This window comes from Argentina silus (genome assembly GCF_951799395.1).
Source record: "Argentina silus genome assembly, chromosome: 8".
In the NCBI taxonomy this organism is placed as follows: domain Eukaryota; kingdom Metazoa; phylum Chordata; class Actinopteri; order Argentiniformes; family Argentinidae; genus Argentina; species Argentina silus.
The window spans coordinates 8836228-8848839 of record NC_139662.1 but is presented as its reverse complement, the minus strand read 5'-3'; the positions used below and the strand labels follow the sequence as shown (position 1 = coordinate 8848839).

At 43.2% G+C, this 12612-nt stretch overlaps 1 protein-coding gene across 1 annotated transcript in view; it reads right to left on the bottom strand.

Annotated features, from left to right (window-relative positions):
- Positions 1-1562: 1562 nt before the first annotated feature.
- Positions 1563-12612, bottom strand: part of LOC310808905 (inactive dipeptidyl peptidase 10) — a gene marked incomplete at both ends in the record, with an annotated part of 21425 nt that continues 10375 nt past the window's right edge. Inside the window, 20 exons of the mRNA XM_083676004.1 lie at positions 1563-1783; positions 1953-2025; positions 2207-2265; positions 2403-2502; positions 2608-2662; positions 2764-2958; positions 3242-3308; positions 3785-3883; positions 4206-4253; positions 4458-4576; positions 5742-5789; positions 6427-6518; positions 7153-7257; positions 7391-7432; positions 7848-7971; positions 8109-8206; positions 8631-8785; positions 9538-9658; positions 10279-10360; positions 11007-11059. Coding sequence (XP_083532130.1) covers positions 1563-1783; positions 1953-2025; positions 2207-2265; positions 2403-2502; positions 2608-2662; positions 2764-2958; positions 3242-3308; positions 3785-3883; positions 4206-4253; positions 4458-4576; positions 5742-5789; positions 6427-6518; positions 7153-7257; positions 7391-7432; positions 7848-7971; positions 8109-8206; positions 8631-8785; positions 9538-9658; positions 10279-10360; positions 11007-11059 — 1956 coding nt within the window. The remainder of the gene's footprint in view (positions 1784-1952; positions 2026-2206; positions 2266-2402; positions 2503-2607; positions 2663-2763; positions 2959-3241; positions 3309-3784; positions 3884-4205; positions 4254-4457; positions 4577-5741; positions 5790-6426; positions 6519-7152; positions 7258-7390; positions 7433-7847; positions 7972-8108; positions 8207-8630; positions 8786-9537; positions 9659-10278; positions 10361-11006; positions 11060-12612) is intronic.

Here is a 12612-nt window from a genome sequence, read left to right as displayed (position 1 = left end):
TTCCAGCGCAGGTGCAGCGAAATGCAACGTGATTCGCCAGTGGAGCCTTCGTTCAACGATTGGCTAATGTAAACGGAAGCCAGAATTTAGGATATGTTCAAGAGGTCCAATATAGATCTTGTTTGACTCCATGTTACCAGAGAAGGAGCTGCGAACGGTCTTTGATGTGATACACTTTTTACTGAGTTAATCGGCATGAATGTATTCATGTATTTGCTATGCTCGAATATTTACATCGAAGGAGAAACCATGATGTGTGTTTCGTGGGGCTTGTCTAGTAAGGAGAGTCTTAATTTAGCAACACATCTCAATGTTTCTGAACAGGAAGCCTGGAAGTGTTGGGGGACAGGGAGAGACCTAACCGTAGACATCAGAAAGAGAAATAGATTTTGCTTATATAAACCACAGTGATTCTGTCTGATATGATCACTAAAAATGAAATATAAAATAGTATGCAAGACAATGTATTCACTATTCCAAAGCTAGCCTAGCTAGTGTAATGTCTGAGACATTCGTCGGAGGCACTAGTCCCCAATGTCAGGCATGTTGGTAGTGATCCAAGGACAAACACAAACACACTATTCCTGTAAAACAAGGACTTCATTCTTTATTGTAAAGGACTGGTAAAACAAAGAGGAACAATCTCAAGTCCCAAGGGCATTCAGTTAACAGACAGACTACATGCAGTTCACCATGTATGACCATGGCTTTGATTGGCACTCCACATGAATGGGGTTATAACTACAATATAGTGTATTCTGGAATTTGTAGTTTATTTAGCAACACATCATTCTGTAATCAAATATTGCAGTATAATGTTAACATTTTTTTGCAATACTCAGGGGAACATATCAACAAAATATACAGTTGTATAAAAAAGAACAGTAAACAAAACATAATGTAGGCTATACATGTGTAGGGAATGTGCTTTACTGACATTCTGTTGGGTTTGGTCATTCCATGTGAATATACAGATTAACAAAAGACAACTTCACAGGAATTGTTGCCAAAGAATCATGCAAGATGCATGGAATCATTAACTACTGCCAGTTTGAATACATCTGAATTGGCAGGGCTGAATATTTTTAAACTGCTTGCCTATATGACACAAATGAAAAAGGTCTTGGCACAAAATGATGATATTATGTCCATATATGCATGACATTTTGGCAGATTTAGCTAAATGTAGTAAAGACATGGATCTGCAGGGAAACAAAACAGACGAATGCATTGTAAACCACTCCACATCATGCAGCCATGATGACATGCATGTTTAGATTATTTGTAAACTTTAGGTAGAATCATTTGACCAAGCCCAGGTCATTTCTTGTAACATAAGATCCACTCATGTAAACGAACAGGGCAAACTAATTCAAACAGCACAAACAATAATGGGAGAAGGTACAGTATAGTTCCCAAAGTTGCTGTATAATGGTAGGCTGTGGTCCTGTGAGATTGGTCCCCACTCCTGTGCTCTTGTGTCTCGTAGTCTGACCCGGGGCAATAATGCATAAGAGAGTAGTCCACACTGTGTCTCTCCAGAGGAGGGGGGAGCTCTCAGCTCAGTCGTCCTCATCCTCCTCCTCCTCCTCTACAGGAGCGGGTAGGAGGCTGTGCCGAAGGCAGTTTTGGAGGTAGTGCACCAGGGTCCGCTGGGCATGCTGGATACTGCGCTTGTCTCTCAGGGTGTGGCCCTCATCTGGGTACAGCTGCAGGGTGTAGTTGGCTTCCACCTTCACCAGGCGGCTCAGAAGCTCCGCACTATGCTGGAAGTGTACCTGTGCTGCATCCCCCAAAGTTGCACACACACACACACACACACACACACACACACACACACACACACACACACACAGAGTCACATGCAGGCTTTCAGAAAAATACATTGTGCAATATCCTATTCATGAGTAAACAGACAAAGACAAATGTTGCAGAACTTAGCAAGATCTCACCGTCGGCAGTCCCATGCAACAAGAGGAAGTTCACGTCTTTAAGCTTGTGAACATCCTCCAACACAGATGACGTCTGAGGAGACACAAGACATGAGACATGAAGGAATATCCTCTCATTGCCTTATAATGGCTAATAAATCACAAAACAAACACAGAGCTAAACTGTTAAACTGGTTTCGACCTTGAGGGATCTTATAAGACATGGTTGTTTTTATTTCCATAAGATGGTATTTGTCGGCAAAGAGTATCCTCACCAAGTAAGTGTGCTCCTCCTTTGCTGGAAGTCCGAGATACCTCTCTGAGAAAGCAGCACCTAAATACAAAACCATTACACTTTGTCATACAAATAAGGTGTTTTGGGATTCATTTTCAGAATGCTTATTGTTATTGCAAGTTCTATGAAAGTTCTTCTCAAATGTAATGATACATGTAATGATGATCTTAACTCACTGTACAATTTGAAGTCGGTTATAGGAGCCACAGCAGCTGCACATTTAAATAGCTTGTCAGTCGCAGCTAACATCTTGAGGGTTAAATAACCACCAAATGCCTGTAGAGAAAGTCCTGATAGTCATTAAACAGAGAGCATGTGCTTTTACAACTGCATGTATCCACTTGGTCATACGGCTAGAATTGTCATAGTAAAAATAGTAACCTTGCCGTAGAGGGCAATCCGCCGATCGTCAATGTAAGGCAGTTGCATTAACCACCTAAGGTAGCAAAACAAAATAGGTCAACATTTCATTGATACATAGATCATTTCTATTGTTGAATACATGGCAATGAGCCCACGACATTGTAAGAAACTAACTCTACGACTCCTAGTTGATCCTTGACTCTCAGGGAGCCAAGCTTGCGAGGATCTACACTGGTGGTCTTCTGTCCCCGGCCCACCCCGCTCCTGCCGTCCACCCAGGCCAGAGCCACGTCATGTGTGCTGGAGAGGATCTCAGGCCAACCCAGGGCAAATTCCTCAGTCACCAACTGACGGCCTGGGACTCCATCCCTACATAACAGGACAAGCAGGATCAGTTGGATGGGGCACAGATGTGAAGCAAGCGAGGACTGGGGTCAGAGGTTATAAAGGGGTGTGAAAGCAAAACAACTGTAGAAAATGAGTTGATTCTTGAGGATATTGTCTCATGTTACAAGTAGGGCTGGGAGATTTTCCTGACCGTGTGGCATGGCCAGGAACAACTTTACTCCCCAAGTTATGAGGCATGCTATAATGTCATAAACATGTCATTACACTTGTGATGGGTTTTTTATTTTTTATAATGCAGACTTACACAATGATCAGGAGAGGGTGTAGGTTGGCCTCATACCCCTGAGGCAGAGACAGCTTCAGGTGCAAATCTAATGGAAACAAATAGCGGTGTTGTTCCTTAAAATGAGATTTACAGAGTTGGAAAGCACATCAGTATTCTTCCCCTTAAACTCCTGTGGGCAGTAAACCACCAGTAAATGAGGTCCCATGAGTCCCATGTGTGTTATTGTAACGACAGGTTCATTGAGAATGTACACACACACACACACACACACACACATACACATACACACACACACACACACACACACACACACACACACACACACACACACCTACACCTCAATAAATGCTTTGTGCTCCTTGGACAAGACTCAAGACTCTTGCTTCCATGGAGACCTAATCAGCTAACTGAAACTGCTTGCTTGATTGGGGCACAGCTATAGTTAGATTGTTCAGAATCAATCAGAAGATATGTGAACCCACTTCGTTAAGTGTCTTGTTTGAACCTAAGAAAAGAAAATACTGGTTCTAATATTTTGTGTCTTTGTTATTACAGCCATACCATGGTTGTCTGCTGCAAGGGTCCTGAACAGAGTTTCTGGGAGTCTCTTCCCCTCCAGGGTCTCAGAGAGAGGAGTGTTGTCCTCCAGAACTATGTATCCTACATGAGATAAAACGATGATGTATGAGAACAGATGTGAGAACAGATGTATGGAAGATGTATGAAAATGGAGCAGATTTTCACTAACTAAAACATATAGTACATCCCCAAAATGTATAATAAACTGAGAGGGAATATCCCAAATAATTTTTGAAATGTAATGCCCTTCACAGTCAAATGTCCTCTCCCCCTTTTTTTTTTATTCAATAAAACTGTTCAAATGATCGGTTATTTCACTGCATGTTGTGTTTGTTCGTACATACTGCCCTCTACTGGCCATTGTAGAAAGTGTCTGATGGTAGAAAAGGATGATAGCACTCACTGGATGGGTCCTTTGTACTGTGAACAGTCACCTTTGGGACTCCCGGGCCTGGAGAAATATGGTTTCCAAGACAAAGCAATCAAAAATTACTGGTGTGAAACAGAAACAAACTGCATTTGAGGAAATAGACATTTCACAGTGCAACAAAAGATAATACTGTAATACAATCTTTTCTCATTGCAGTACAACATCAAGTTTCCCATTTCATTTAAGCTGTAGGTGTGTGAGAGAGTATGTGTAGGTAGGACCTACCTAGGCAATAGAGAGTGAAATGTGTCTGATTGGGGCTGAACTGAGCTTTGAAAAAGCTACACCCGTCTATAAGGTTGCAGGTAAGACACTCGCGTTGGAAGACACCTTCGAGGTCGGCACTGAGAGTAAGGGAAACACAGAGTTACAGACCACAGCTTCAACAGCAAGTGGAAGAGAAAGATCGGAAACAATTTGATAGGCTCCAGCAAGATTTCATTAAATAAAGGTTTGAATAATTTCATTGCTTCGATAATGGCAGTGCAGTAGTGCAAAGATTGAATAGGTGAATGTCTCAAACCGGGAATAGGCTTCTAACCAATTCAAACATAAAGGCTTGAGAAAGCAGAAAAACATTTTGTAAGTGTATCAGAGTCCAGTCGGTCCACTCTATAACAGTCAATCCCCAAGAGAAATACAAAATAAAAATGTGAACACCACCCCGAGATAATCCAGTTTTAAACCAGGCATCTCTCCCTTCCTACATTATTATCTGTTACAGCCCAAAGCAGTGTAATAAAAGGACAATATAAAACATATAAGGCGGATGAGTGAGGGGCTGAACACATTAATCACAGGTTGTGGATCATCCGTAACGTCCCAGTGACTCATGCTCTAGCCCAGCACCTTCCTATCCACTGAGTCGGCTCCTTCTTTGATGAATGTATTAGCTGGGCTGTCTGCCTCGAGCGCACCAGAGAGGAAAGCCTTCGTCTGCTGCACAATAGCCCTTCCGCTCCCTCAGGCTCATTGTAATGCATGAAATGAGGAATGCATGGCATGGAATGAGGAATGGTATCAAACACACATTGTTTATTACTATTCCTTATTCCATTCCATGCATTCCTCACCTTACAATTCCTCACCGTCCTCCGATTTCTACCTGCACTAGCCTCTCCTGTTCAGCTCACACCTCTGACCACCGGCTACCCTGTCATGAAACTGCCTGCAAATTATTTGGCCACTACTCCTTTGGATTTAATGTATTGTAGCTGCCTCACCCTTGTCTTGAATTGTTAATGACTGTGCCTTGGGGGAAATAAGGTGCAGCATACAAGCAGAGATAGATAAAAACATGTATGTTTTTAACCACAAACCTTAATGTCTTGTTTAGGTAGGGAGATACAGCAAATGTTACTTCTTAAGTCAGAGCCAGCACATCACCCATCCTATTCACCATGAGCAAAGAATACTGAATGTACACATGCAGTATGAACCTGTCAGTATCAATGACACCACAATGAAATGAAATGAATGAAATAAGCTTTTGGCAGCGGCCAGCCTTACCTATACAGGTGTCTGCTTTGTCTGGACTCTTCTGTGCTCAGGAAATATCTGTACAAACAGAGAGGGGACCACAATGAACGTTTAGATAAATGAAATCCACAATCCATCTATCCAGCTGAGCGCCTCGCTTCGAGGCAAACAGCAGTATGCCGCCACATGGGCCTCGGGAGTGCCTGCCATCTGGTTCCACCTCCAGTTCCCTTCCCATGATCCTCCATGATGCTGCCTGCCTCCACATAGAGTCATACCTCAAGCTGCCTAAGTGTAGAGGGGCTGGTGCCCCAAGCACAGTCGTAACAGTATACAAATGGCTTGCTGAGGTGGGGGCTGTCTAATCCACTCTTCTTCAGTTCCAGCTGCATTGCCCTGAGAACAGTCAAGAGCTCAGCTTAACCATGCTTCAAGTATTTCACACAGTCTCTTTAACTAGGATCAATGAGCTGTTAAAGGAGATGACGATACCCGGCATTTTATTCTCTCTCAACAAATGTACACACGCTCTACGACAGTTCACTTCTGCAATCCACGCAAAGACAATATCACATCATGATCATTTGAATGTATTTTTTTTATTTTCCTTTTTTGAGTACTCCGTTCCAGCCCCTGGCAGTCCCTGTATAAGGTCTTAAAGAGCTAAAGGGTGATTCTACAGTTCATAGGGTGGGACACAGCGGCTCTCACGTACATCTTCCCAGCCTCCTCGTCCAGGGCACACAGTAGGGTGACGTCCCAGTTCCCTGACGTCAGGAAGCGAGGCGGGACAGAGGGGATGGCGGGCTGTGTCATACAGGGGGCAGAGATACAGAGATGAAGATGAATTAGGGAACAGGCAGATACACAGAGGAATTCTAGCTCATAAGAGCTATTCAGAAAACAATGTGCAAATATACTGTAGAGTATAATGAGATATAGATATATAGAGAGAGGGATTACAAAGAAGCTCACTGTGAGAGAAATACAGAGGAACAGAGAGGAAACAGAGTCATTCAGATATGTAAACAAAAATAAAACTGGACAGTTGAGGAGGGGAGACAATAGGAGAGATGTACAGTATACTAATGTTGTCTTTATCTAAAATATAACTCATGTCTAACTGTTGCTAAATAATTGTAGTATACAGTAAGCAGAGTACAGTAGGTCCAAGTTCTGACAAAGGAGTTATTAACTTCACAATTTGGATAAACTACGATCTTGACATTAAACGTTCTTCATCACGGGGATACAATATAACTGAGAACAAATCCATAAACCAATCAGACAGAGTAATGAAATAGGAAAACACAATGGAGCTCTCTGAAGTTAACATCTGTAATCACACACTGGTTTATGTCACCCTGTTGAAAAGTTAACAAGCGGTTTGTCTGTAGACAATCTGAGGGTGGCACAAGGGCGTAAAATTTTACTGCCTGACCTGAGCTGGGAGACTGGCGATGTGGCAGAACTCCCCGCGAGCACCCTGCTTCGCAGGCAACGTCAGATAAAACACAGACCCGTGGGCTGAAAACAACGGCACCTCCTGTTGGACCAATGAGATGGACAAAGACAACACCGATCCTGTCGGTCAGACATCATCCCATTGTCAGTGAACAACGGAAACAAAGTGTAAATGTTAAGCCGAAATAAGCTTTTGTGAAATCAGAAATGCCTACCTGCCGTTGGTTTTGCATTAAGTCCATGATCATTTTGTGTTTCTGGGGGTGTAAGAAGAGGCAAAATAAAGATATATTTCAGATATTTGAAATATTGAAACGCTGAAGAAGGCAGCATGCTGCCGAAACGTTGATTCAATAAATAATTAGCATCGGAGCAAGAGCGTCCGCCTCTCGTTCTATCTTTGAAGTTTCACCCGCCAGCCTGCACCTCACCAAACAATGGTGTGCGTTTTCTTGCTTTTTTGAAAATAAAAAAATACATAATTATAGTCCAACACACAAACAACATACACTAATGAATCCATAAGCACTGGAGGAAGAGCAAAGATGAAATAAATACTGCAGTGTATCATTAAAAATTCCTCACACGCAGCAGTTGAGCAGGAACAGAGAGATGTGCTCAACATGCATGGCAGTGGTGAGACCTTGACTGAGTGACCTTTGACCCTCTCACCTCTGAGCATGCCCCCGTGGTGGCCTCACAAACGCAGAGCACTGATTGGTTCTGGGCTCGGCTCAGCCAACGAACCGCCAGCCGTGTGCTGCTGATCCAAGTAACCATTGAGATGTAGCTGTCTCTAGAGAGAGAGAGAGAGAGAGAGAGAGAGAGAGAGAGAGAGAGAGAGATGAGGGAGATAATATAAGATTTGGATATTTGGACATTAATGACATTTAATTCCAGATCCAGGGGTTTAATCAGGCTATGAGTACTTACCTGGCCCTGAGGGAGTCTGGGGGGATCATCTCTAGAGTGTGAGCTGGACCATAGAGATTCACCACAAACAGACTGACTGTGGGGATATTGGTGCCGGCCTGAGAGAGAGAGAGAGAGAAAAGGGGCACAAGGGCATGCTACATGAATTACTATACTTTCAAGTTTATGCCCATGTTTTATCATAATTATTTAGAAAAAGTTCCAGGAGGGGGCACGCTGGACTGGTCATATACAATTGACTAAAATAGTTTCAATTCTTGGGTTATGATATTGTAAGTTATTCATCCCTCACATAACTGGTGCACTCTCTAAAATATTGGCAGCATGACGCCCCTGATCTGGCTTTCATACTAGCCTCCTAATCATCCCCTGCTTTCAACTGGCTTATTCATCCCCTCTCCTCTCCCCTGCAACTCTTCCCCTGCAAATGAGACTGATGTTCTCAGTCAACTTACCTGGTTAAATAAGGTTGAAACGACACATCATTAAAGGGTATCTCTATCTCTTTCAAATGAGTGTTACCTTTGGGTAAGGAAAGAACACATTGGAGGGATAGGCGCCACCTAGGAAGTGAGGTATCTCCATTAAGGGCGTAGCAGAGTTGTTGATGGTGAGGTATGCCAGTCGGGCGCCGTCTTTAGACCACCAGTGGGCGGGGTAAGTCAGGAGCACTTCCTCTGTTGACAACATCACCAGAATGAGCATCAGCAGATCCAGTAATTAAGCAATAATGCCAGAGAAGTGGGAATTTATCATCATTATTGTCACAGTTAGGGGGAGTTGTTAGGCAGACGCACAGCGGAGCGCTGGCAAACCCCTACCAAGTGACACTATTGACGATGAATCACAACCTCCAGGGCAGTATGGCTCTTATACAACGATTACACAACAAACCAGAAAACTGTGACCAAAAAAACAATGCTTTAAGAATGTCTTTTGTAATAGATTGTGGTGGTTTTTGCCCTGCGCTGAGAAAAAAATACAAACATTGTCAAGGGAACATGACACACAAATCTACTGTGGCATATGAATATCATAATAGGAGATTTAACCGTGACATTATCAATATTAAATCACGGCTTTGAATGCCTCTCGGCCAATCACAATGCTTGTTTTCAGATAACCAATAATTATGGTTAAAAATTCTAAATCAATCTGACAATCTCTTATACACATTTTCAACCAATCGATTAACAGTCTTATACACATTTTCAACCAATCGATTAACAGTCTTATACACATTTTCAACCAATCGATTAACAATGTCAATAAAAAAGTACACGAGCCATATCTCCAATGTCATTGATCTCAGGGAGCAGCATTCAATATCTAACCATTTTTCCAACCAGTTTTCCAGTAACCAACGGCTGTGTGATTTGATTGATGGGTGAACGAGACCTTAGTGGAGGTATTGTACTGTATCTCTTACCCTCATAGGTCCAGTCAGTCAGCCCGTTGACCACATGGTCTTCCTGGGCCGTGGATGTAAGGCGCAGGGGCTTACTGGTCACGTCTGGCTGGTAGTAGATATCCCCTTCATACACATAGGCCTGGTAGCAGCAGCAGCAGCAGGAATGAGACAGGTTTAATCCCTTATCAAAGACAGATACTTTACAGGGCTCAGCCTCGGCTCCCTGAATGAAACGTTAGATCCTGTCCAAGTGTGAATGCATCATCAACCGGCCAAGTGAGAGCCGATACATCTTCACTTGCCCTGAAATGTGTTTGACGATGAATAACACAGATGTTGCACCAAAAAAACATTAGATAACATAGAAATATCGCTATTCATCTAACCTTGTCCCCGGGCAGAAGTGTGGGGGAACGAGACTACTATCCATCCAATGTCAATCTGAACAACACAGTCCAATAAGTGCAATGGCCCAAAAATGTATCATAGCAACTCTTAATATTAACCACACACATTAGTGGTACCATTAGAAAGAATGCCAATACAGCAATAAGGAGTAGCATTAGTACATGCATATACGTACATGAATATCACCATTTTTATTTTATTTGAATTTTTAAAATCTCTCATATACCGTGGCAGACATTTGAATGAATATCACCATTTTTATTTTATTTGAATTTTTAAAATCTCTCATATACCGTGGCAGACATTTGAGGTGGAATGCAGGAGGGATAGTGTGAGTGAGAGCTGTCTTACCAGCTGGTTCCCTTGGGGCCCCCAAGCTGCATACTGCAGTACAGCCTTCTCCCCATTCGGAGGGTTAAGCTCTAGAACATTCCTGGGACAAACAACACAGACACAGACATAAACCCTCTATTAGGACTGGCCCTTTTTTTAAACCACCGGTGGATAAAGTAGAAGCCCTCCATCCATGCTGCTCTTGAGCACTTAAGAGCTATCAACAAATAAATAAATAAGACACGATGCAAAATGCAAAGGAAACAAACAGAGATTAGGGTTGTTTCATGCAATGGGATAAGATTGTACTTTCAAATGCTTTGGGTCACACGTTTATCCTCCTTCTAAAAACAGGCAAACATCTTTTCATGAGGCATTCCCAGGCAAGTCACTGAGCAGATTCTTTTCATGTCCTCTCTCAGGGACACAAGCTCCAGGCCTCCATCCACAGATACACGGAAAAGAAACAGACTATTCTATACTCTTAGGCAGGCGGATAGGAATCACTGGCTGTGAGTTTCCCTGACTGACTCTGATAGTAAACTACGGGCCTTAAAGTTGACGTTGGCCACACCAGAGAGAACACTAGATAAAGGTAATGGATGTCTGACATAAAGAGATGAAGTTCAGATGAAAAGAGACACACACTCGGAGGAACTTGATCAACCCAGGGCCCGCTTGCGCTGGCAGTGCACATGCCCCAGTACCAGTCCATGCATCAGCATTCCTGGTTCTACTGTACCTACCCATCAGCCACCTTGTGGATGACATAGGAGGCTGTGAAGGACTGAGAGAACACCTGAAAGAGGTAGAGGACAGGATGGGCACAGTGGTACCACAGTTATACGCGAAAGCACGTCATTCTCTCTCTCTCTCTCTCTCTCTCTCTCTCTCTCTCTCTCACACACACACACACACACACACACACACACACACAAACAGAAAGAAAGAGAGAAAAATAAATCCGTACTGCAAATGAAAAAAAATGTCTGGGCAGTGGTCAATTCAGTCTTATATTTGGCATGAAACCAGTTCGGCAATTTCACCCGTCATATTCCATCATCGCAAACATCAGATCTGGGAACCAAGATAACCAAGGCCCTCCTGACAGTTGCAACTTGAAGTACATTACATTGCAGAAACAACGTTATGAGAGGGGATGGAAAAGAAACAACAGAATTACTGCTAATATCTCTCCTAATGACAGAGATCCATTGTGAGAGAGATCCATCCAACTCTTCTCTAATAAGGATGTCAGCTAGACCAACAAGAGATCGGATTAGCATGTTGAAGAGGATCAGAATCAATGAATGTGTCCTGAATGTGTACATTAACTAGTGTGTGTGTGTGTGTGTGTGTGCGTGGTGTGTGTGTGTGTGTGTGTGTGTGTGTGTGTGTGTGTGTGTGTGTGTGTGTGTGTGTGTGCGTGTATGCGTGTGTGCGTGTGTGCGTGTGTGTGTGCGTGTGTGCGTGTGTGTGTGTGTGCATGTGTCTTCTGATCGATCCAGGCACCTCCAAGGCACCTGATTAATTTTGCAAAAAGAAGCAAATCGATTATTCCTACTATTCTCCAAAGTATGTGAAGTATGTTGTTTTCCCAATAGCCTATAAGAAGATAGCCCAGACTTTTGGAGAGCCAGTGTCTAATGAAATCAAATGTCACGACTATAACACACTTAACAGCACAATTGGATTCCTCCCCTATGTGGTTTGTCCTCTAAACTGAAAAATATAGGCAGGAAACAGGGAGCAATTACAAGGAAGGAAACTAAAAGTTGTTTTCAAACCCACATCGAATCCAGAATGGAATAAGGTACTTTCATACCGGCAGGACATTGATTCTGAAGATAAGCCGTACCTGGGCAAAGACACCACATGGAGAGCAAGAACAGCTATAATACGAGACACTGCACCCAAATCAAAACGCAATAGCAAATAAAAAACTAGAAAAAATAAGAATACAGATGTCCTTGGGAGACGGATAAGAATACAGATGTCCTTGGGAGAAAGGGAGGGGTGTGAGGGAGAAACAGAGGCGTCTGAGGATGAGGTTGAGCGAGTCGACGGCTATTTAACGGGCCACAGAGAGCGAGCAGAGCAGGTCAGGTGAGGCATGAGTTACATCTTGCAGGGCCAAGAGGGGCTGCGGTGTCATCATCACTCTGTTGAATTAGCTCTTTAGGATTTGTCAACAAAGCCAGAGATCCACCTCATAATATATCATTATGGAGGGAGAGAGGCTGGTGTGTGTGTGTGTATGTGTGTGTGTGTGTGTGGCGTGCGTGCGTGCATGCGTGTGTGCGTGCGCGTGCATGCGTAAGGGAGAGAGAAAGTGTGTGAGGGGGGAACGAA